The following is a 25,085-nucleotide window of genomic DNA, read 5'->3' as shown; positions in this document are numbered from 1 at the left end:
GGAATCAGGAAGACCTGACTTCAAATCCAGCCTCCAACATTTACTAGCTACGTGACCCTGGACCAGTCACTTAGCCACTATTTGCCTCCATTTCCTCCTCTGTATAATGTGGATAATAATAACACAACCCCCCTTTGGACATGGCAGAGGAGAGACTCTAAATGAACACTCTAATGCAAATATTATCAACATAGTAATGGGTTCAAATCAAGAAAACATGTAATGCCCAGTGGATTTATGCATCGGCTATGGGGGGTGGGGGGAGGAAAAGAAAATGGTCTGTGTCTTTAATGAATAATGCTTGGAAATGATCAAATAAAATATTAAAAAATAATAACACAACCCCCCTTCAAGGGTTATAGGGAGAATCAAATGTGATAAAATTGGTAATGTGCTTAGGACCTTAGTTTATAGAAACATTAGCTATTGTTATCATTATTTATCAAGCTAGCAAAGAGTAAAAAGAGATGTGGAGATTAATTAGATCCATCCCAGAGTAATAATAGTAATTAATAATTATTATTGATACAATTAATTTTATTAATAATTAATCATCTAAGCCTCCTATTTCTGTGAGTGTGTGTGTGTGTGAGTGTGTGTGTGTGTGTGTGTGTGTGTGTGTGTGTGTGTGTGTGTGTGTGTAGTCAGCAGGGCTGAGAGCAAGAAAAACGAAACTCCCACAACAAAACAAAGGGAAGGTCATTTGAGGCAGGCCAGTGTCTTCCCATGTGGAGGGAGCTTGATCTGTGTGACCTCCCGGGTGCTGTGTGCAGTCAGTGAGTGAAGCCAACATCCCCCTTTTCAGAATGAGTTTTTTTAAATCCTCACCTTCCATCTTGGAGTCAATACTGTGTGTTGGTTCCAAAAGGACTGGGCAATGGGGGTTCAGTGACTTGCCCAGGGTCACACAGCTGGGAAGTGTCTGAAGCCAGATTTGAACCCAGGACTTCCCATCTCTAGGCTTGACTATCCATCCACTGAGCCACCCAGCTGCCCCCAGAATGAGATTTTTAAATGCCCAGGATAAAGTCTAGGACTACAAGGAAAATCCATTGGACTGAAATCATAGCCAAAAGGTTTCTACAGCTCAGGGCCCCCAGATGAAGAAGCTTGGTACTAGAGCATGAACTGACCCATGAACCCTTTTTTCATAGCTAATGCAAAAAACCAGACCATTGTGGGGCCCATTCTCAAGTTCTGTCCAGCTTAGTAGAATCTGCCAGCCTGGTTCATCAGTGGCCAAGCCTCCGAGAGCCCAGGACCCCCTGAATGCCACAAAAGGGCATCAGAGAAGGACTTTAATGGAGATCTGGGTAAGTTGCTCCTGTTTCTAACTTCAGAAATCAAGACTCTGATGAGTGACGGAATCATGGACTCTCAGTGAGCGACCACGTCTTGCCATTGGGTCACTAAAGGTGGAGGCTGTCCATTCTGCTCATTGTACAGCTGAGAAAACTGAGGTCCAGATGGGGATGAGATTGATCCAAGATCACAAAGTAAGCTAGTGGCAGAGCCAGGATTTGAACCTAGGTCTTGGACCCCAAACCCAGCCAGCCCCCTTTCCACTGATTCACCCTATTTCCCCCACAAGAAATGACAGATGGCATTCCTCTGGCCTTTGTCATGTTTGTGCCAGAAGCCTCTGCTGTACCATAGAGGGCCCTGGGTAGAGACGACTGACATCTGAAAGTGGTTACTTCTCTCTTTTTCTATTGATCTGGTACTTTGGGCAAGTACAAAGATGCCTCATTCATTTGGCTTCTGCTTTTGCAAACTTGTGACTCTTTTTCCCTGGGAGAGGAAGGATGCTGTTCTTATGCAATCCATGAAAAAGGGGAGTCAACTAAAGCACTAATCAGAACAAGGCTGCAGAGGATGGTCCCCCCACCCCAGTTGTCCACATTCTCCTGCCTCCACTTACCTTATAGTCATTTGTTTATTGTCTCTCCTTCCTCCTCAGCCCTCATCCCCATGATGCCCCATAAAAGCTAAATTCTGGGAGGGGAAGGAATGCTTCATTAAAGACAAAAGAATTCTCAGCACCTTCTGAGGGTTCTGCACATAGTAGCCACTTCCTAGATGATTGGTGTTGAACTGACTTAATTCAAAGCCAAGATCATAGGTTTAGAGCTGGAAGAGCCTTTGAGGCCATCGAATCCAATGTTGTTCCTTCCTTAATTTAGCCAGATCTGGTTCTTGCAAAGCAGCTGAGTCTTTTCCTAACCACATTCCACTATTAGTCCCATTTTACTAGGTCTCAGGGAGATTTGGGAGGTTGAAGTGAGCCCCTTACATTCAATCTCTACTTGCCTTGCTTATGAAACATAATTGGCATATCTGGGCAGCTGTTGGGTGAGTTCCTATTCCAATAAGGGTCACTCTCAAGATCCTTCCCAACTCCAGGATCCGATTACCCTGCTGACGGCACATTCTCTAGGAATATCACTGGGGGAGCAGTGCCATTTGCCACCTTTATGTGTTAAGTGTGTTTCTAGTTGTATTTCCAACCATCCAAGAGTTGGTCACTAGTGTGAAGGAGAGTTGATGGCTAAGGCAGAACCACTTTTTCCTGGGGGTCCCTGGGAAGCTTTCATGGAAGAAGGAGCATCCAAGTTGAATCACAAAGAAAGTGAAAATGGGTTGATAGAGATATGATTGGGGATGGAGACTCTAGTGCAAATATCAATAATATGGAAAGAGGTCTTGACCAATGACACATGTAAAACCCAGAGGAATTGAGCATTGGCTATGGGAGGATGGTGGGGGAAGGGGAGGGAAAGAACATGAATCACAGAACTGTAGAAAAATATTCTAAATCAATTAATTAAATAAAATTTTCCAAATTAAAACAAATAAATAAACAAAGTAAAAGATTCCAAAAGATGGAGATGGAGCCATAGGAATACTTTCCAGGTATGGGCCATTCCATGAATGGATGAAATAAGAATAAATGGATAAAGAAGCATTTATTAAGTACTTGCAATATGATGAGTTCTAGAGATGCATACATATCCATATAAATGCAAAAGTGAAGCCCTCAAGGAGCTTACATTCTAATAGGAGCAGACAGTCTCTATGGAGGAATGGCAGCTTTTTGTTCAGTAGTCTCAGTCATATCCAACTTCTTGTGGCCCCATTTGGAGTTTTCTTGGCAGAGATACTAGAGCAGCTTGCCATTTCCTTTTCTGGCTCATTTGACAGATGAGAAAACAGAGGCCAACAGGGTTAAGTGACTTGCCCAGGGTCACATAGCTAGTAAGCATCTGAGGCTGATGTAAACTCAGGCTTCCTGACTCTAGGCTCAGTGCTCTATCCATTATGCCTTCTAGCTGACTGAATGGGGGTTAGAGAAGGATATTTTCATTTGGAAAGTTAAAGGAATAGAAGGTTGGACCACACAGGGAGAGGTTTGGCATACACTTTCCAAAAGCATCAACATTTGATTTGATTATGGTTTCAGAAATGGAGAGTAGGGAGGGGGTTAACAGGGAAAAGGAGAAGGGAAGAGAATACTGAATGTGAGCAAGGTGAGGAGGCAGGCTAAGTCAAAACAAGACTAGTGGATGATGAAGAAAACCATTTGGCTGGAACCTCCAATAGGAAAAGGAGAGTAAGATAAGATGAAGTGGAAAAGGAAGATTGGAACAGGATGTGCTAGCCAGTATCCAGAGTTAATCGATTATTTGGTTGGGTTTTGAGTAAAGTGGTTTGGGGTTGGGTCAGGATGTTTTGAAGCTTGCTCAGGCCATGGTGGGAAGAATGGATTAAAAGGGAAATAGAGTGGAGGTACAAGGACCAGTTAAAAGGCTATTAAAATGATTGAATATGAGGTTCCAAATCTCTGATAAAAGAAATGGAAATCAAAACCACCCCAAGGTTTCACCTCACACCCAACCAATTGGCAAAGCAGAAATCAAAGTGTAATAGCTCCTGTTGGAGGAGTTGTGGGAAGCTAGATAACGGTGGAACTGGGATCGCCACTTGGGAAAGAAATGTGGAACTATACCAGTAAAATGGCTAAAATAGTCATAGCCTTTGACCCAGAGATCCCACTGCTTAGCCAATGCAAGAAGAAAGTCCCCATATACAAGCACAAGCACTCTTTGTGCTAGTGATGAATCAGAAACAGCCTCAATGCCCATCACTTGGGGAATCGTTGAACCCGTGAATGCCATGGAATATTATTGTGCTCTGAGAAATGATGTTTGTGGTGAATACAGAGAAGCATACAAAGAAATGAGTCTGAGTGCAGTCAGTTAAGCCAAACCAAGAAAAAAAGCTACACAGTGACTACTACAATATTGATCAAAAGAACCCCCACACACCAAAAACAAAAAAAACAAAAGGGAGCCACCCAAAAATGTACCCAGGACAAGCCTGGCTCCAAAGGAGAGGCAGGAGAAGACAGCTCCACCCTCTGGGTGGATGCCTCCAAGGTCCACAGGGGATGGGGCTTCTTGACCATCCTTGGTAGTGACCAATGTTTGTTCCAACATGACACCATGCCGTTTTCTGGATGTAGTCACAACAGAAGAGATGCCTGGCTCACTGAAAAAGTACCGCCACTGATGTGATTTAGCAGACTACAATTCAGAATAGCAGCTCCACTTCTGAAAACAAGGCTGAGATGAAGGGGAGAAAAAACTCTCCCTCTCAGCAAGAACATGGAACCCCACTGGCACTGGCCTTAGTGTATCCTCATGAAAACCCGCCATCATCACTAATAGAGCTACCAGGTGGGGCTTTTGTCACTGGGGAAAAGAAACATTGTGGGGGAAAGCTGGATGCTACATTTTCCCACTTTCTTCTACTTTTCTCCAATTGAGCTATAGAATGCTGCAGGCACCAAGCCTTTTTTCACTAGCAAAAATGAATGAATTTTGCAATAAAAACCAACTGAGGAAACAAGTCAAAAAAAAATTTCTACCTTAAAATCTCCTATGCTGAGGTTCCAGAGAAAAAGGCTGAAATCTTCCAAAATGTTTTCTCTAGTCCAGTGGCAATCTGCCAATAAGCGTGTATTAAGTGTCCACTGTATGCCAAGCACTGGAGGGTCAAAAGGAAGCAAAAGACAGCCCTTGCCATCAAAGAGCTTGAATTGTGGTGGAGAAGACAACACAAACATGTACAAACAAGCTATATACAGGGTAATTAGGAAGCAGTTGGCAGAAGGGAAGGCGCGAATATTAAGAGCAATAGGGGAAGACTTCCTGTAGGAGATGGGATTTTATTTGGATGTAAAGGAAACCAAGGAAGCCAGTAGGAAGAGATGAGGGGGAAGAACATTCCTGGCAGGTGGGACAGCCAGAGAAAATGCCCAAAGCTGAGGACAGGAGGGTCTTGTTTGTGGACCAGCCAGGAGGCCAGTGTCATGGAATCGGGATGTATATGTTGGCAAGTAAAGTGTAAAAAGAATGGAAAGATAAGGAAAAGTAAGAAAGGAAAGGTAAGACAGGTTATGTTGTGAAGAGCTTTGACTGACAAACAGGGTCTTCTATTTGATCCTGGAGGGGATAGGGAGTCCCTGGAGTTCATTGAGTAAAGGGGCGACATGGTGGAACCATGCATCTAAAGACTCTATTTTCCCTCTTGAGCCAGAGGTCTAGAATAGAGACTGGACGATGTTACTATTTCAGTTTCAATTCAATTCAATTCAATTAATTCAATTCAACAAGCATTTATTAAACACTTTCTATATTTAAGCTCTTACCCACCTCTGACACATACTGGCTGCCCGAATCACTTAATCTCTGGGTATTTTAGGCACCTCTCTAAGACTCTAAGTTACAAAGTAGTAACCAAGAGGGAGATTGTCTGCTGGGAGTTCCCTATAGAAATCCCAGGCCCAGTCTTTATTCTTGTGTGTATTGGACTCTGGAGACCCAAAGACCCCTGCCTGGATTTCTGCTTTCAGGACCAGGCCCTGGTAATTCTGAGATATCCTAGAAATAAGAGTAATCTAGAACAGCCCATTTTCGAGGCTCAGGGGCCCTTTAGATTCTTAAAAACTACTAAGAATTCCAAATAATTTCTGTTTACAAGTTATATAAATAAAATCTTTGTATCATTGTAAAAAATAATTTTGACCTTGTGGATTCCCTGAAAGGGTCTTGGGGACCCTCAAGGACCTCTGAAAACACTTGGAGAACCACTGACCAGGAGGGGAAATGAGTTACCCAGAATCAACCATTCAGAAAGAGTCTGAGGCAGGTCTTGGAACTGGGTCTTCCCAATCTTGAGATCAGCCCTTTATCCAACACACAATGCCTGATGCTTCCTTTCTAGGCACTGAATAAATGAATGAATGAATGAATGAATGAATGAATGAATGAAGGGTCCATTCTACAGCGATAGAATCACTCATAAATTTGTAAATAACAAATAAATGCAAAGGAGTTGGTTGTTGTTATTGTTGATTAGTTGTGCTATTACTGAATTAGGGTGAGGATTCCCATTGAGGGGAGGACTTTGAATGACAGAAGGGCTTTGGGGGGCTTTGCTTTGAGGAAATCTGAGGAGGGTGTAGGGCTAACTGAAGAAATCTGCCTTTATTTCCCTGTTTATTGAAGGTTTTTTAAACATCAAAATTTTATGTGAAGCCTTCCTCCTCACCCCACCCTCATCCTCCCCCAACTGCCACCACAGACATCTCTTAGGGCAGTCTCTGGAGCCATAAGAAGGAACAGACAGACCTCCCAGGTTGTCTGGGGCAGCTCCCCTGGTTGCACAAGAAGCAGAAAACGGCTTTTCAATACATTTAACAGTCAAAACAGTCTTGTGTGGGGAGCACCCAGGTACTGGGATTGTTTTGAATGTGGTCACATGGGCTAATGAATTGACTCTGGCCAGAAGGAACCCAAAGGCAAGTGGCCCAAAGCCAAACAACACCTGGTCAAGAGAACTAGCTCTCCCTCCAAACACTCGTTCCTCACCTTCAATCTCTCCATCAATGAACAATTATTAAATGCCTTCTATGTGACAAGCATTCATGTTAAGACCGGAAGACACAAAGACAAAAATAGAACAGCCCCTGCCCACAAGGGAGGAGCTCAACTTCTGTCAGGAGACACATGCACACACACACACATACACACACACACACACACACACACACACACACACACACACACAGAAGGAGGACCTGCAGCTGGAATAGGGTGGGGGGAGTAGATCAGTAGAAATTGAGCTGCGTTTTGAGGACAACTAGGGCTTCCAAGAGGTTCAGGTGAAGCAGGAACAACTCAGGCTTTGGAGAAAGTCTGGGCAAAGACCCAAAGGCAGGGGGTAGGATATCATGTATGAGGAGTAGCAAGAATGTCAGTTTGGCTGGACTCTAGATGACATGTTAAAGCTGGAAAAGTACAATGGCGCCATTTTGTGCAAGACTTTCAATGACAAGAGAAGAGTTCCATACTTGATCCCAGAGTTATAAGGGAGCTATAGAATGCTCCATTCACATCTTTTGTTTAGTTGTTCTCCAAGTCTGCAATTTTATTTTCATAACGCCTCTTGGATTTACTCTTTCTTAGTCTTCCCTCTTCTCACACATCTGCATAAATTCTGCTAGGATTATTTCCATAGTTTCCAAAGGGTGAGGCTGCTGCTACACTTTTTGGTAGAATTCATTAGAACTGAGTGTGAACAGGGTCACCTAAGTCATTACGTGAGATACTGGATCTTGCTCTAAGCCATTTGTATAAGAGGAACACGCTCTCTGAGATCCAGGGAAGATTCTGGGGGTTGGGATTCAAAAGGCTGAAACAAGCATGGCATTTCCAGCACACCTTTGGGGAGCAGAGGGAGTGAGCTGTGGCAGAGAAGGGACACAGACACATGGGGAGAGTCTAACCTCTGCCAAGTATCCGAAATTTTCCCAATTGGAGGCTGAAGGGCTGTTACTAAATTCAGATGTTCCCATCAGAAATAAATTCTCTAAGGCTGAAAGGGAAGGAAGGAAGTGAACCTTAGGGACTATTAGACTGATGCCTGGACTTACAAGGAACTAATCATTGTAACCAGATATTACATAAGCACCAGGGGCTCCAGCATCTCCCCCACTAATTCAATCCAACATGAAGTTATCGAGTTAATCTTCCAAAATCATAGGCACAAGCCAGTCTCAGACAATCATCCTGTGCACTATACAAGCTTCTTTTCTAAGTGGAGCCTGCCTGAAGACAGGAGAAAGAGATGGGAAGAACCTTCTGAACCTCTGGGCTGAGGTGGCTAAGCTGTCCTGCTGTCCACAGGCTTTAGTGCTGAAAGGGACTTTAGAACCTCCATTTCCCAGAGTCGACTTTACAGAGAAGGAAACTGAGGCTCACAGTGGGAGCTTTCTGAGATTACTTTTCTGGAAGGGAGCAGGACTCAGGTCTGGACTGAGATCTTCTATATTCTCTCCACTAGCTAAATAGAAGAACATTGAGAAAAGAAGGTCTATTAATCCTGACCCTGAAAGACCTGTTCATGGGAATATAGAAGTGCTATAAAGATGTGATACTCAGTTCATGTATTCAGTCAACAAATATTTATCAAGCATTCTTCAAATCTCTGTATTGGGTATTGTGGGGAAGATCAGGGAAGATAAATTCCCTGTTCTCAGGGACTTTCTGGTCTAGTGGAGGATATTGATAAATATAAGTGATATTAGAGAGAGTGCTGGAATTGAAGCCAAAAGGACTTTGAGTTCAAATTTTCCTTTGGACACTTTCTAACTATGAGAATCCAGGTGAGTCATTTAAACTCTCAGAGTCTCAATTTCCTCATCTGTAAAGTTAATAACATTTGCATTACTTTTGACTTTTAAGGAAAGTACTAAGTGATGAGAGAGAAACAGAGACAGAGAAAGAGAAAGAGAGTGATGGACTTGTCACAGGATTAGACTGAATAATAACTGATGGGCAGTCTGTGAACTCAACTGGAATCCAAATATTATCATGACAGATAAAGTGAGGCCCTGCTACATTGGATAAAGATGGGTTTGATTTGGAGTGATATATGGCTTGGGCTAGGTTCCTTCCAACTCTAAAATTCTGATTCTAGAGGAGATGCCTAGGGGATGTGGCAGATAGAGCATTGGACCTCAAGTCAGGAAGACCAGAGTTCAAGTCCAACATGAGATGCTTACTAAATGTATGACCTTACAAGTCCTTTTGATTCATCTGCCAACTGTGACTAATGATAGCTCCTATCTCCCAAGTCTGCTATGAGGAACAAATGAGATAATATTACCAAAACTCTAGACAGAGCTTACAATATTATACACTTGCTAGCTATTCTTCTTGTTTCTAGAGGGAGGATTGAAGTCCATTGTAGAAGGGATTTCAGTTATGTTAGTCTGGTTTCCTTCCAAATCTTAGATTCTATGTTTCTATGACATTTTAAAAATGAACTTGACATTGAAGCACAAAGTCATTCATTAAACTAGAAAGACAGTTCTGTGGAGTGGACATCTGGACCTGGAGCCAAGAGGAACTGGGCTCGAATTATGTCCCAGATGCCTTCAATTTCCTCATCTGTAAAATGGAAGGTTTGGACTACACCTTGAAGGTCCCTTCCAAATCTAAATGCTGAGCCCAAGAATGGTGTGTTCCATTCTAGGCAATTCAGTTTCAGAAGGCTTTTGTGAAGCTGGAGAGTGGCCCAAGGAGAGCAACCAGGATGGCCTAGAGCACTGAGTCCGGCTATGTGAGGACAGATTGAAGGATCTAAGGTTTCTTAGACTGGCTCATTGTAAACATTTAATAAATATCTATTGATTGAAAAGACCCAGCAAGACACACCAATTGTGTTGAAGTATTTAGAGGACTGTCATTTGGAAGAGAAGTTAGATAGGGAGAACTAGTTGGGACAGAGAAGAGGCAAATTTTGTCTTGATGTCAGGAAGAAGTTCCTAGCAATGAGAGCTATCAAAAGTAGAAGGAGGAGAGGTGAGCTCTCCATCATCAGAGATCTTCAAGCTAAGAAGGGATGATTATTTATAATATTTTGTGGCAGGGAGTAAGCTGTACACTAGATGTTCACTCTGGCCTTTTTAGCTCCTAAATTCTATGGCTAGATAGTAAAGATTGGTCTTCACTCCTCCCACTCAAAGAAGTAATGTATTGAAGGGTTAAGATGAGCCTGCAGTTTCCACTGAAGAATAACAAAATTAAGAGATAAAATGAACCTTCTAGGGATCATCTCATCCAGTCCCATCATTTTTTAAACAGGGGACCTGGATCCCAGAGGAGGGAAGTGATGAGCTCAAGGTCACAGAGCTCCCAAGTTTGAAGCCAGGCATCTCTTGCGTGGCTCTTAGCATTCAAAGGACAATGAAAAGCCCATTAGCAGTCATCTGACCAGAGGGAACACAAAATTCTCCTTCTAACACACCAATGTGATTTAGAAAGCTGGTTGTTCAAGCATTAAGTACAAACTAAACAACAGATTATTCATTATTTAACTTTGCTGGCCCTTGTCAAAATAAATCACCCTGTCTGGGTTAGAGCTCAGTTTTCTGAAGCAAAGTGACTGCAGCTCAAGAAAAGCCTTTATGAAAAGAACATTGGAGGTAAATAAATCAAGCAGCCATTCACCCTCCATCCCAGAGGGGTGTGGGGCCACCCACTTAGATTACATTCTGAGATATTCCAAGAGAAAGATCTAAAGCCACAAAAGTCCAAAGCAGCTGAAGAATCAGTTTTGCCACCAAAATGTGGTTTCCAGAGGGACAAAGTTTGAGGTCAATCCCTTAAAATTTAAAATGTAATTAGAGCCCTGAGGTCCCAGCAAAATGAGCCTGACTTTGGTTCTTGAGCTCTCCTTGTTCCATATCTCATTTGGGGCATAGCCCTTGGGGAGAGAGATGTGAGATGGTGGAATAAAAACTCTCTTTGGAGGAGGGGGAGTCTGGGTTCAAATCCGGGATTTGTTGCTTACCACAGTGAATGACATTGTCCAGATTGCTCTAACTTTCTGGGCCTCAGTTTACCCATCTACAAAATGAGGATGTTCTCTAAATTAATCTCCAGTTCTGATTATTATTGACTATATGTAGCACCCCCTCTGAGGCTACCTTTCCCCAAGTTTCAGGCATTGAGTGGTTCCCTCAAAGGATGACTATCTCAGGTTCAAGAAATCCTGAGGATCCTATGAACTGCTATAGATTTAAAGAGTTCATCTTTAAGGTAGCTGGAGGACACAGTTAGCTCAAAGCTAAAGCATTTATTGAGATGATGGTGAAAAGTAGTTGTTATAAGGGCTTGCCCCACCAAACCTGGGATTGCTCTCCTACAAATTTTCCCAGCATTCCTAGGTGGGAAGAATGGATACACACATGAAAGGATGGATGGAGGGATGAATGAATGAATGTAAAAAGCATTTATTAGCTGCTTGCTATGTTCCAAGTACTATGGTAGGTGCCTAGGATCCAAGAAGGAAGGCTGACAGTCTCTGACCTCAAGGAGTCCCCATTTTATGGGGGAAACACACATGGAAAATTCCAGCTGCATGTCCAGTGGAAAGGTGCCATGGCTGCTAGAGTCCAGCCATGAGTAGATGTGAATGCCTCTTCTTAAAATGCTATTTCTAGTGATGAAATCATATCAGTTCCTGATGGTGAGCACTGGATAGGGCCCAGGCATTTGGTGGCCTTCAGTAGCTGTGGCTGTAGCCCCTGCAGGAGTGGTCCCCAGGCTGCATCCCTCTAAGGGCTGCTTCCCAGAGTGATGGTTGAGGATGCTGGGCTGGATACTTGGCCATTCCTAAGCTTTTCAGGGTCAGGGTCTTGGGCCACCTCCATCAGGATCTTAGAGGAGGAGATGGTGGTCTGACTCGTCTTGTCCTCACGGCCTCCTGTCTCCCTCTCAGGGTGTCCAGCTGTTTCAGCCAGGCTGGCTTTCCCATCCTGTGTGTGGCTGGTAGAGAGGGCTGTCCCCTTTTCCATGGGAATGACTTGCCAAGATGGTTGTGAGGGCTGAGCTGGAAGCTGGAATACATTACAAGATGCATGGGACACATTAGTAGAGAAGCACCCACTTGGGGAATCACCCAGCCAAGACAACAGAGCTCTGTGATGCTACAGCCCCGAAGCATTTCCTCACTCAGCTCCCCCTGGGTGGCCGCCTGGTTCTGAGGGAGGTATCTCTTGCTGACTAGCCTATATTGGATTATATGCCCAACATGGCAAGGGCACAAGTCCTCTCAAGGACTGGATTTTCTTGCAGAGCTGTCCCTCTTCTCAATGGCCAGAGCTCCCACTCCTCCATCTCTTGTCTCACTGGTACCATATAGGGAGTGCCCAGCTTTTTAATGGCTACTAGGAGTGTGCTTGAGCTTCGAGCTAGACCATAACTGGTGTCCCTACATTGGTCAAAGGACTTCTTCAAACCTCACAAAGGGGCCACAAAGGATAACTACTTCAATACCCTTCCTTTAAGACCGTAACCCCCATTTTCTATTATCCCACTCTTACATCAAGGCAAGAGCTGATGGGGGGGGGGCAGAAATAAATTAAAGGGCTTCTATGAACAACCTAGGCAGCTAGGGAGTACAAGAGTCCTGGACCTGAAGTCCAGAAGGCCTGAGTTCAAATCCTGTTTCAGACATTTCTTAGTCACATGATCCTGGGCAAGTCATTTAGCCTTATCTGCCTCTGTTACATCGACTATAAAACAGGTATAATAATAATAATGCTAACAGCAGCTGCCTCACAATGTCACGAGGTTCAAGTGAGATAATATTGACATAGCCCTTAGTATGGTGTCCAGCACACAGCAGGCACTTAATAATGTTTGTGCCCTGATCTCCCTTTCTCCCCCCCAATACATATACAAGGGTCTTCTTCTCCACGAGGGCAGAGATGATGCCTTCACTGACATTAGTAGTTCCTTCCATCCAACCCCAACAGTGCTGTTACCCAAAGTCCTTAAGAAACATTTTCTAAATTAGAATTAATTGGACAAGGATGCTGGCTTGACACAAACACTGCTTCCTCTACACACATGGAATTTACTATGCTTCTTGAGCATTTGTTTTCTGCCAGGGTGGAGGAAGCACATTCCTTTGTGCCAGCGAACAACTTTCAGGAAGGATATCCTACAGCAAGGACCAGAGCTCTGACCCTGGTGTCAGAGGACTGAGGTTGTAATCCCAGCTTTGCTACTTCTGACCGGTGTGACCTTAAACAACTTACTTCTCCCTCTCTCAATTTTTCCATCTGTAAAATGGGCTGGGGTAGACTGGCTGGTCTCTGAGAACTCTTCCAGCTTGCCAGCTCTGCTCCCGCATCCCACACCTCCTTCTGCCACCCTCTCTCCCTCCTCAACATTATGGGTAGAGGACATCTCACCACTATAATGTTTGAGTCTGTAGGAGCTAGGAGTGATGTGAAAGCAAAGAAATGGCCCCAAGACGATCTTGAAGATTAAAGAGTTGGCTAACCTTCAGCTGCTTCCTCTGAAATCTGGCACAGAGTAAGATGGAGAAATAAAAACGTTTGAATCAGCTGAATTATGGCGGACCATGTTTCCTTACTGATTGTGGTTTAAATGCTGGGAGCGGTAAATTCCCATTAATCCAGACTCCAAACAACTCGGCAGCTCAAAGAGCCATCATTTGTTTTCATAAACCAAAAAACGATTGTCAGCGTTCATAGTCATGGCACTGATGCCTTGGAAAAGCTTGAAGTGCCTTCTGAATCATTTCAGGTTATCATGCTGGTCAACTAGCCAACCGAGGCATTAAATTAACCAGAATTCCAGATAAACAGGAGGTTATGATTTAAAATATACATGGTGGTAGTGGTTGTTGCACAGTTGTTTTCAGTCATGCCTGACTCTTTGTGACCTTGTTTGGGGTTTTCTTGGCTAAGATACTAGAGTGGTTTGCCATTTCCTTCTTCAGTTCATTCTACAGATGAGGAAACTGAGGAAAACATTTAAATCTTTTGCCTGGGGCCACACAGCTACTAATTTTCTAAGACCAGATTTGAATTCAGGTCTTCTTGGTGCTCTATCCACTACTGTACCTTATTGCCCAAAATATGCTCAGAAACACTGATTTGAGCCCTAATTCGACTAATTCAATAGGGAAGGAGAAGGAAAGAGAGATTTTGAGATTGTTTTAAGGATTCCAAAGACACAGCCTAGTTTTATGCTAAACTTCAAGAGAGGAGGAACTGGGTTTGAATCCTCCATCACTTAACTTCCCTGGCCTGTTTGCTCATCTGTAAAATGAAGGGGTTGAACTTGAGGATCTCCCAGGCCCCCTCCACCCCTCCATCTGTGCTCCTATGATCCTTTTTTCAAAAAAGAACACTGAGGAATGGAATTCAAGTATTGCTAGCCAAATTTCATGGATGAAACTAGTACCTTTGCCAGGGTCAGTTGATGTCAGAGCTGGGATTGAACCCAAGTCTCCTGGCTAATGCAAATTCATGGCCCTATGCCACTAGTAGAACATCTAGGACAGCTCGCCTTCCCAAAGAATTCCCCCTACAACATATCCAACAAGTGGTCATCCAGCCTTCCCATAATGACCAGAGATAAAGGGGAGCCTACTGCCTCCTGGGGCTACCCATCAGACTCCTGGAGAGCTCTGTAAATTCTGGAAGGCTTGCCCAATTCCAAGCCTCCATTGGCATCTTTCCAACTTGAACCCATTGCTCCTGATTCTGTCATCTGGGGACAGATGGAGTAAGTCTTCTTCCAAGAGGAAGACCTTCACCTACTTGAGTAGGTCCACCATGCCCCTCATTGAACCTCTGATTGACACTTTCAGGAACTTATATGGCATCAACTCAAAGCCTTCCCCTGATGCTCAGCCCACTATGAATGTTGACGATCATTTGTTGGTTTATGAAAACAAATGATGGTTCTTTGAGCCGCGGAGTTATTTGGAGTCTGGATTAATGGGAATTTACTGCTCCAAGCATATAAACCACAAGATAGGGGTAGAGTACCTAGGGGAGTGAGGGAGAAAAGGTTGCCCAGCTGGGTCCAGAGCATCCAGAAACCACTCATTAATCCTTCCTTAGACACTGGGGAAACAAAGAGAAAAAGGAAACTGTACCTGTCCTCAAAGAGCTTACAGTCTAGCCATGGGAGACAACATGGACATCAATGAAGAAACTCAGGTTGTCCCCCAAAACATCTCAATGTGGCTATAGCCCTGGATAGGACTCAGCACTCTAAGCTTTCTGACAACGGACTTTTCCCAGTACATGAATCAGGATTGTCGTACAGAAGGTTGAGGGGCCCTCAGAGGCCAATTAGACCAAATGATGACCGAAAAAGAACCCCTTCTCTAACTTCTGGAAGTGGCCATTCCATCTTCTCTTCAATGCCTCCAAGGGGGTAGATCCTCCACTTCCAGAGGCAGCCCATTCCACTTGGGGGCAGACTGAAGAGTTGGGAATCCAACTGACATCCAGCCTCAACCAGTCAAATTAGAAATAATTCTGCCCTCTGGGGCCAAAGAGAAGTCCTCAAAGCCCTCTTACTTATGAGAGAAGATCACCAAAATTCCCTTTACACACTGGCAAGGATATTCTTCCTAAAACTGTACAAGGATTGAGGAGCCATCACCTCTCAAAGCAGCCCTTTCCACTTTGGGATTCCTCTAATTGTGGGTGAGTTTCCTTCTGCCATCAAACTGAAATTTGAATTACTCCTGGTTCTGTCTTTGGGGCCAAATGTAGCCAATCAGAATCTCCTCTCACATGGCATCTCTTTACACATCTGGAGATCGCTCACTTCTCTTCTTTAAGCATTTAGGCAAATGGGCACAAACAGCCTCTCTGATGGTTTAACCCACCCCCTAGAGAATGACAGCAAAGACACAATTACTCCTAAGCAGTTTGAATGGATGATGTGATGTCAAATATACAGGGAAACACTGATGGGGACCTGGGAGATAGTGAAGGGTCTGAACCTGTGATTTCCTGAGTGTAGGGAACTCCCAGTGAGCCAGCTCCCTCTTCCAATGGTAACCTGGAACTGCCCTGCAGTTTATCATCTTAGAAAGTTTTCCGGGCAATAAGAGGTTAATAGGCTTGCTTAGAGTCACAGTGCCAACATATGGCCAAGGAAGAACTTGAACCCAAGTCTACCTCACCCCAAGGCCTACTCTCTCTACTCTGTGACACTGTCTCTCAAAAACAAACACAAAAGGGGGGCAACTGGGTAGCTCAGTGGATTGATAACCAGGCCTAGAGACGGGAGGTCCTAGGTTCAAATCTGGCCTCAGACACATCCTAGCTGTGTGACTCTGGGCAAGTCACTTGACCCCCATGGCCTAGCCCTTACCACTCTTCTGCCTTGGAGCCAATACACAGTATTGATTCCAAGATGGAAGGTAAGAGTTTTACAAAACCACAAAAGGCAGTAATCCAGAAGATCATTTTTAGAGATGAATAAAATTGAAAAGCTTTGAATGTGGGCGCCATTTTCCTTTTGTCTTTGTATCCCCAGCACAGAACCGTATACCTGTTACATATGTTTAATAAGTGCTTGTTGGATTGACCAGCCTGACCTTCCTTTCACCTCTAGGCACAGTCTAATTAACAACATCCAAGTGGAACATCTCATCCATCCTGGGATTAGTTAGCTTTCCTCTTTTTTTTTTTCTCTGTATGAGTATCATTGATCTGCCTTTGCTATAGGGCATCTGGGAGCGTGTCTATCAATGCTGGGGAGCCATCACAGTGTGAGCCCTTGAGCCAGAGTTCATGGGTGACAGACGCCTGCCTCTTGGGGAAGAGCCCCAGGTTGCCTATGGCTGAGCTCTCTGCTTTGAGCTCTTGGAAATCACCTGAACTGGAGCAGCCACTCTGATCCGTCACTCTGGGCATTGCCACTGGCCTTTTGCACACAGAAAGATGCAGTGTTTGTGAGGACTTTCCAGTTGCTTCAGCTCAATAACACAAGTTAGATTCACCTTCCAGGAAGGCCAGCTGTGTGGCCTTTGTCTGAAAGGGCCTTCTCAGTGAATGAGAAGGCTTTTGGGGCTGGGTCAGGTTGCTGGTGCTGAGCATTTTGAAGGGGCTTTCCCCTCCTAAGCTCTTAGCACTTAATGATTTTCCATCTAAAGAACTCTGCATCTTTTCCAAGGGCCCAGTCACAATTATGGACAATCCAAGGGCCTGGGCTTATAGTTCATTGATCTAGGGAACTCTCAGATTCTCCTCTCTGCCCCGGATGGTCTTAGAGACCCCTGAAAGAGGTTGAGCATCTTGAAGACAGTCCATGTGGGAGAGGAGACCAGAACCCAGTTCTTCCAGGGTGGAGCCCAACTTTCTATCTATCTCTACTCCGCCATATTGATGAATATAAACAACAGACTCTTTACAAAGGCTAGCTGAATAAATGGATAAGCCATTTCTATGGCCCTTCTACCATGCCAAAATGTTTTTTTTTTAAATAACAACACAGTAAGGTTGAATTACAAGCACTGTTGTCCCATTTTTCAGATGGAAAAACAAAATCCTGAAGAGGTTTAGTTCATTGGGCAAGACAGTAAATCAACTGTAGACTTGAAGTCAGTCAAACCTGGCTTTGGATGCCATCTCTGGGGATCATGGGAAAATCACTTAAGTTCTCAAAACCCAAGTTTTCTCATCTGTAAAATAGGGATAACAATGTCCATAGTACCTACCCCAGAGATACTGTGAGACTCAAGTGAGATAATGTCTGTAATAATGTGCTTTGCAAATGGCTATTAAATATCAATTATTGGTATTAGTTGACTTGTCAAGAGTTCCTCTGCTAGGAAGTGTCAGCAGCCAGAATTTGAACCTCCTTCTCTGGACTCCAAATCCAGTGCCTTTCCCACAATACCATGAGTATCTCTAAGTGGAATGACAGCCACTCTCATTGACTGATGAAACCAGAGCCACACAGGCCACTTCTCCATGTGTTTGTCTCTGAATGTGATATAAGGTTGGAATGTGTTTCTATTGAAATACATTCAGTGCAGGAACACATTTACTTCTCCTCTTTTTGACTTTAAGTCAGAATAGATTGTCCATCTGGGAAAGAGGAAGGGTTTGTAGAATGTGGAGGTCAAAGTAGATATTGAGAAAGGATCAGCAGAAGACTGGTCCCAGGCCTTTTGCCCTTCCCGGTTATTGTGGCTGCTTTTCTTCTTGCCCTTCTCTGAATTGGAAGGGCGTTAGAAGCCATCTAGTCCAACCCCTTTATTATACAGATGAAGAAACTGAGGCACAGCCATGAAATGACTTGTCCAAAGTCCTACAATTAGTAAGAGGCAGAGTTGGGATTCAAACTAAGATCCTCTGGTCCCAAATGTTGATGCCCCTGCTAGAATGTAATTTCTTGGAGGTGGGAATTGTTTCATTGCTCAATTTAATCTTCAATGTCCAGGAAAATCCCACGCACATAATAGACACTTATAAATTGATTGATTGATAAAATGCATTCACAGATCTCTAATACCTGTTAGGGCAAGAGGTTCCATAGACTACCCTAATTACTGAGCACTTCCACAAAAGTCTCCCTCTGATGCCTCATTATCACATTGCATTTGACTATGGGTTCCCCAAGGCCAAGGCAGAAGAATCCAACCTTTGACTAGTTTGGGCAACTCAGAGAAGCTTTTGGTATGTGAGTACAATGTCATTGGGAGAGTGTGACCTCTAACTTAAGAAAGGATGGCTCATTAGCCTTAGACTGCCCATTAAGGTGATGCCATTTTGGTCTTGGAGACCCAAGAAAGTGATGACCATATTAAGATGACTCTATGTCCTGTGGGTCCCTGTTCTACTTATACAGTAACAGCAGCAGAGGATAATGAGATCATGGTGAGTGACTCTACAGAGACTTTTACCTGTTCTCTCAATGTGATGTCTGATGAGGGACACAGTGATATGCCATTGGGGGAACCAAACCACATGTGTATTGATAGTCACATTGCAAATGAAACCAGGGGGTTAAAATCAGGGCCAAGTGGAAGCATGGCTCCAAGCTTCTCCTTGGAGAAACATAATAAAAATATAGTTGGTGCCCTTTTATACCTGAGTGACAAGAAACATCATTTCATGGGAAATTCAGTTATTTCAAGGTTTTTCATTTACATATGTTAGATGAGGCTGTCTATTGGTTTTCTGCATAAAACAAGAAATGGAAGAGTGAGGAAGTTCTTGGAGAGTTGTTATTTTCAGGGAGGATGTCTTGCAATCCAGATACTCCTATTCTAAGATTACTCTTGCTAATTACATTGAGACCCATAATTCAATAGAGCCTTATCACTTAGATCCATGGTCACTCCATTCAAAAGAGATTAGTCTAGAAATCTATACAGAACACTACAAGTGGATGAGTAACATGCATAGACCATGTTATACAGTTGGATGAGCAACTCATTGAGTTCCATAGAATTAGAGAATCACAGAATTGGAAGGGTCCATCCAGCCCAACATATACATAGAAATGAATCCCCATCACAATATACCCAACAAGTGATCACCCAGCCTTTGCTAGAAGGATCTCCAGGATGGGGAAGCTTCCTCCCTCCCATCCCAGTCCTGAGATCACTTGAATTGTCAGGAAGATCATCTTCCCATCATGTCTATTTATAGCCTCTGGTCATCAGTCCTCATCCTTCCTTCTGGAGACAAACAGTTCAGATCTAATTCTGCAGTACAGGGATAGCCCATCAGTATTCCATCTTGGACAGGCTTTGTAGGTGGATAATGAGTGAGGCACAGAATGGAACAGAAGAGACAGCTGGGTTGCATATGGGAAATTCCCTAGTGTCTTCAACGCTCCACAGCCATTCCGGCTGCAATGGCCCATCCTTCTAATACCAATGTTCTGGTGCTGATGATTCAGAATGATGTCAGAAAAAGGAGAATTACAGACAACCCAAAAGAAGACAAAATGCAAGCTGGGTGTAAAGAGGCTGCAGACAGATCGAGAATGTCAAGGGAAGTAATGAGAAAAAGTACAGATAAGAAGGCAATCTCATAACCAGACTCCCAACGCTGAAGCATTACTCATCAAAACCATTTGATGCCACTTAGAAAACACACACACACACACACACACACACACACACATACAGTGGAACTATGGAAGAGATTAGATAAGGGCTTTTGGCAAGAAAGAAGGCAGCATGGTATAGAGGGATGCGCACTGAGCTTTAGTCCTGGGGCCAGAGGACCCAGGTTTAAATCCAGTCTTTAATGATTATTCCCTGTGGGATTTGCTCAGATCATGGAACCTTTGGAAGCCTCAGGGTCCCATCCATATCTACAAACCAAGCAGTTTGGACTAGAAGCCTCTGAGGGCTCTTTTAGCTCTAATACAAATACTCCTGGGAGAACCTTAGGAGAAATTAGATTTAGACCAGGATTGATACTTTATCCCTCAATGAAGCTCTCCAGGGCAGACAACCTGAATATAATCACTTTAAAAATTATAAGCTAGAAGGAGACACCTTTTACCACTTCTCCTGGGAGAAGCCCTTGCTGAAAAAAGAATAGAAAAGATCAGAAAAGGCAATAGATCATTCTGTGTACACAAAATTAGTGGTCTGCAGAATAATAGAAATACAAGAGTGAGAAAATTCTGCTTCGAGTATCATTAGTAAAGATCTGAGCTCTAACTACCTAAAGAATTGCCACAAATGTCCGACGCCAAGAGCCATTCCCCAATTCACAAATGATCAATGGGCAGGAACAAATAGTTTTCAGAGGAACAGTTAATGCAGACACGTACGTACACACACACACACACACACACACATACACACACACACATACAAGCATCAGTGATTTTTTTTAATGTAGAGAACAAAAGGTGATTCAAATAGAGCAGTTTTATTATATCTTGTTAAAAATGTGTGTACATGTATAGCCTTCATATATAATATGTGTATATGCATACATACACATGTATTTGTGTTTATATACATATATGTTTGTGTTTGCACACATGCACGTGTGTATTTGTTTCTATACATGCATACATACATGTTTGTGTTTGTACACATACATACATATCTATTTGAGTGTCTACATGCACATACATGAAGACAGGGTCTTCCAACTCACCCAGAATGGAAGTGCAGGGATCCCTCATCAGCCTGATCCCACGAGGCAGCACTAACTGACTTTGTTTCTAGCCTGAGCCAGTTGCCTCTTCCTTAGGCGATGGTCCCCCCTTCACCCTCCTAATTAATGCAGCCTCAGCAGCTTAGCACTGCAGCTCAGATCTCCACTCTGCTCTAAGCAGTCCATCTGTTTGCTTCTTAAAAAATAAACTGTACACAATAGAAACTCAATCATTTCTAAAATCTTTCTCAGTTTTCTTTCTCTATTGAAATATTTGTGTTTATGGTGGATGATTACATTCTCAACAGGAAAGACAATAAAAAAATAGACATTCGAGCTTGCATTGAAATCTCAGCCGTGTTACTTGGCACCCACTCTGTAACTGCTTCCCCAATGTCTGTCCACATTGGCGGACCAGGGGCCCAAAGTACCCCCATTTTCAAGATTCCATGAGTAGCCTAGTCCTGACTGTATGAGTTTCTACACTCACAGCCCCCGTCGATGTGCTTCCCATTGACAATCAGTCAGTCACAGATATAATTAGTTTTGAACTGAGAAGGTAATGGCAGCAGGTACAAAAGCATTCCTCTCTTTGCCCTGGAACACATGACGCCCTGGGGGAGAGCAGGCTCTGGGCACCAAGGCACTGAGGTAGAGAATCCAGCTGACAAAGGGGCACCTAATAGCTCTGGGCTACTGGAAGTCCTTTTCTCCTTTGGAGTATCTGAATGCAGCTCCCAGCCCGTGTACCTCTGGGCTGACCTCGAAGGGCAGGCTCCTTGGCAGAGTCCATAGCCTGTATGTCTCTCTGGCACAGAGGAAACCCTCTGAAGCTGATTTCTCCTCCAGGAAGCCATTCTTCTGTATCGATCTGGGTCCAGGTTCATCTAGGTTTGTCCTCAGGGAATCTCTCTCTACTTCCCAATGGATGTCTTGTCTCCAATGGGTCTCTTCTCCCTGGTGAATTGTCAATGGAGAAGGAGAAGGAAAGAAAGTGAGAGAAACTCTCTCATTCTCCCTTTGGAGAGGGATGCTCTCTCAACCTAGTGACCCTTCATCACTGGGATAGTCCACTGGTCCGCCATTTCATCATCCCCATTCTGGAATATCTGAGGCCTCCAGGTCATGGTCAGCTCATTGGGTCAGCCAGTTATACTATTCTCTTCTTGACCCAATTAAAGAATTTATACCTGAAGGATATATCGTAGGATCAAGATAATCTTTGATTTTCTACATTTAAAAATCTAACTGTGACTTCCAGATTAAGATGGCTACTGTGTAAAAGCTCTCCTCACCAACAACCAATATAGACTACCTCAAAAGGTCAAAAAACCCAAATTCATCTGAATGAAGGTACTCCACAGTAGGGTGCAGCATTGAAGGTATATGGGATTTGGGCGTTTCCACACTATAGGGGGGTGAAATAGATCCCACCAAAACTGAGCTGATCAACTCTCCCCCACCCCCTTCAGTGCCAGAGTCAGAGCCAGTGCACCAAAATCAGAGTGAGCAAGAGGCAACTCTAGCTCCTTGGCAGCTGACTAAGACCACCAGGGATTTACCCCTGAGAGCAGTTAGACTTGAGACCTCAGCAGGCTGAAGAGTGCAGACCTTGGGTGCTGGGATAGAGCAGAGAGATACAGCACAGAGTAGAATCCACAGAGACTCCAGAGGTGGCCCCAGGCAAAAAACCTTGCTCCTTAGTTCCATACACAGAGAGCTTGCCCTCCTCACTCAAACCTCTGACTGGAAAGGGAAGGAAAAACCAGCCTAGTGGTGGCCAGAAATGCCCAGGAAATACAACCATCAACCACCCAGAACAAAAGAAAGGCATTGACCCTGTATAATTTTTATGGAGGACAAATGCAGACTGCAGAGGAAATAGCAGAAGACCACAAACAAGTGAACACATACAAACCTTCCCAAAAATGGAAACTGGCCACAAGCTCTTGAAGAATTTAAATCTGAGATAATGAGAAAGATAGAAGACTTTTGGCAAGAAAAGTAAGAAAATAACAATTTAAAAGATAAGAACTCCCAATTGGAGAAAGAAACTCAGAAATCAAATGAAATGATAAATTGGAGACTAAAATTAAACAGCTGGAGGCCATGAAAAGCAGGATAGACAAAACCAAAAAGGAAAATCAAAAGATTATAGTGGAAGATCAGAATTGGGCAATTAGAAGCTAATGATCTCGCAAGACAGCAAGAATTAATAAAGCTGAGGGTAGCTGGGTAGCTCAGTGGATTGAGAGTCAGGCCCAGAGATGGGAGGTCCTAGGTTCAAATCTGGCTTCAGACACTTCCCAGCTGTGTTACCCTGGGCAAGTCACTTGACCCCCATTGCCTAGCCCTTACCACTCTTCTGCCTTGGAGCCAATACACAGTATTGACTCCAAGATGGAAGGTAAGGGTTTAAAAAAAAAGAATCAATAAAGCAAAGTCAAAAGATTGACAAAATAGAAAAATGCAATATCTCACTGACAAAATGACTGACCATGAAAACAAGTCTAGAAGAAACAATTTGAGAATCATTAGTCTACCTGAAAACCCAGAAATAAACAGAAACCTTGACATCATATTACAAGAAATTATCCAAGAAAATTGCTCTGATATTCTTGAATAAGAGGGCAAAATAGATGTTGAAGGAGTCCATAGATCACCCTCTACACTAAATCCTCAAAAGACAACCCCCAGGAATGTAATTGCCAAATTCAAGAGCTTCCAAGCTAAGTAAAAAATTTTACAAGAAGCCAGAAAGAGACAGTTCAGATATGAAGGAGCACCAATCAGGATAACACAAGATCTGGCAGCTTCCACACTAAAGGACCACAAGGCTTGGAATATGATATCCAGAAAGGCAAGAGAATTGGGACTACAACCAAGGATCACCTGCCCATCAAAACTGACTATTTAATTCTAGGAGAGTGTATGGGCATTCAACATTTGTAAAATATTTGTAAAGAAATGTAAAGTATTTGTAAAGAAAAGACCAGAACTAAATGAAAAGCTTGATATCCAAACACAAAAAATTAAGAGAAACATGAAAAGGTAAATAATAAAGAGAGGGGAATGAAAAAAATTAATTTTCTTCTTTAAGGGCTTCAATAAGATCAAATTGTTTATACTAATATATGGGAAAATGTTGTTTGTAACTCTCAATTATATTCACTGTTATAGTAATTAGAAGTATTATTCATAGGTAAAGGTTGGGGTAATAAGTGGTCTAAGATGATATACAAGAAAAAAGGGGGGGGAATAGATAGCAGCAAGAGAAACTTGAAGGAATAAGATAAATAGGATAATCTATAGCACCCAAAGAGGCACATGGGAAGGTGTGAATCTTAAAAACTGCTCAGACTCTACCTTAGAAGATTTGGTTAAGCTATTCCCCTATTGTAACAAATGAAGGCACTTGATCAGGAATGTATTGGGAATTTTAACATTACTCCACCCATACTTAGGCATACTTTAGGGGAAGATAAAGTTGTAAACTCCTTACTGAACAATGAAAAGTCCCCAACTCATACTTATAGTGAAGCAAAAACCCTAGGTCTATTTTTAGATCTAATACAAAAGGGTGCTAAGTACCTATAAAGGTTAAATTAATCACTAAAAGGTCAAGCAACTTACAAAAGGCAAGCTTAACAAATGAGGTGTGAAGTTTTAGTCTACCCAGAGAGGGTGAGAACTAAAGAGTGGTGAGAGAACTAAGAATGGTCAGTCCTGGGAAAAGCATCTACTGTGATTGGTAGATGTGAAAATTTAGGGGAGGTGACACAAAAGAACATTTCTTTAAAAGGAAGGGACTTACTGAATTTGAGGAGTTGGAGTTCTGAGTTGGAGATGGAGTTCGGAGGTTTGGAGTTTTGCTTTAGGATGATCTTGTGGTGAGTGATTAAAGACTGACTAGTCTCTCTTAAGGCTCAGGCCTAGGCCATTTGGCCTCTCTCTCCCTTTCCTTAATTCCTTCATTTGTATTAATTAAAATCTCCATAAAACCCAGCTGACTTGGGTATTTTCATATTTGGGA

General features: G+C 43.2%; 1 protein-coding gene across 5 annotated transcripts in view; it reads right to left on the bottom strand.

The window, feature by feature from the left end:
- PTGER3 (prostaglandin E receptor 3) overlaps positions 1-25,085 on the bottom strand; it is a 136,367-nt gene that overhangs the window by 38,857 nt on the left and 72,425 nt on the right. Inside the window, exons 3-4 of one of the 5 annotated variants that reach the window (XM_056814929.1) lie at positions 21,803-22,009; positions 11,347-11,968 (exon numbers count right to left, since the gene is read on the bottom strand). The exons of 2 other annotated variants lie outside the window; for them this stretch is intronic. In XM_056814929.1, the coding sequence (XP_056670907.1) occupies positions 11,687-11,968; positions 21,803-22,009 (489 nt within the window). In that variant the 3' untranslated portion in view covers positions 11,347-11,686. Of the gene's footprint in view, positions 1-11,346; positions 11,969-21,802; positions 22,010-25,085 lie in introns of those variants that run through there. 2 more of the 5 variants (XM_001379203.3, XM_056814930.1) reach the window with 2 other exon arrangements.

Source organism: Monodelphis domestica, chromosome 2 (genome assembly GCF_027887165.1).
Source record: "Monodelphis domestica isolate mMonDom1 chromosome 2, mMonDom1.pri, whole genome shotgun sequence".
NCBI classification, from domain to species: domain Eukaryota; kingdom Metazoa; phylum Chordata; class Mammalia; order Didelphimorphia; family Didelphidae; genus Monodelphis; species Monodelphis domestica.
This window is presented reverse-complemented; position numbering and strand designations above follow the sequence as displayed.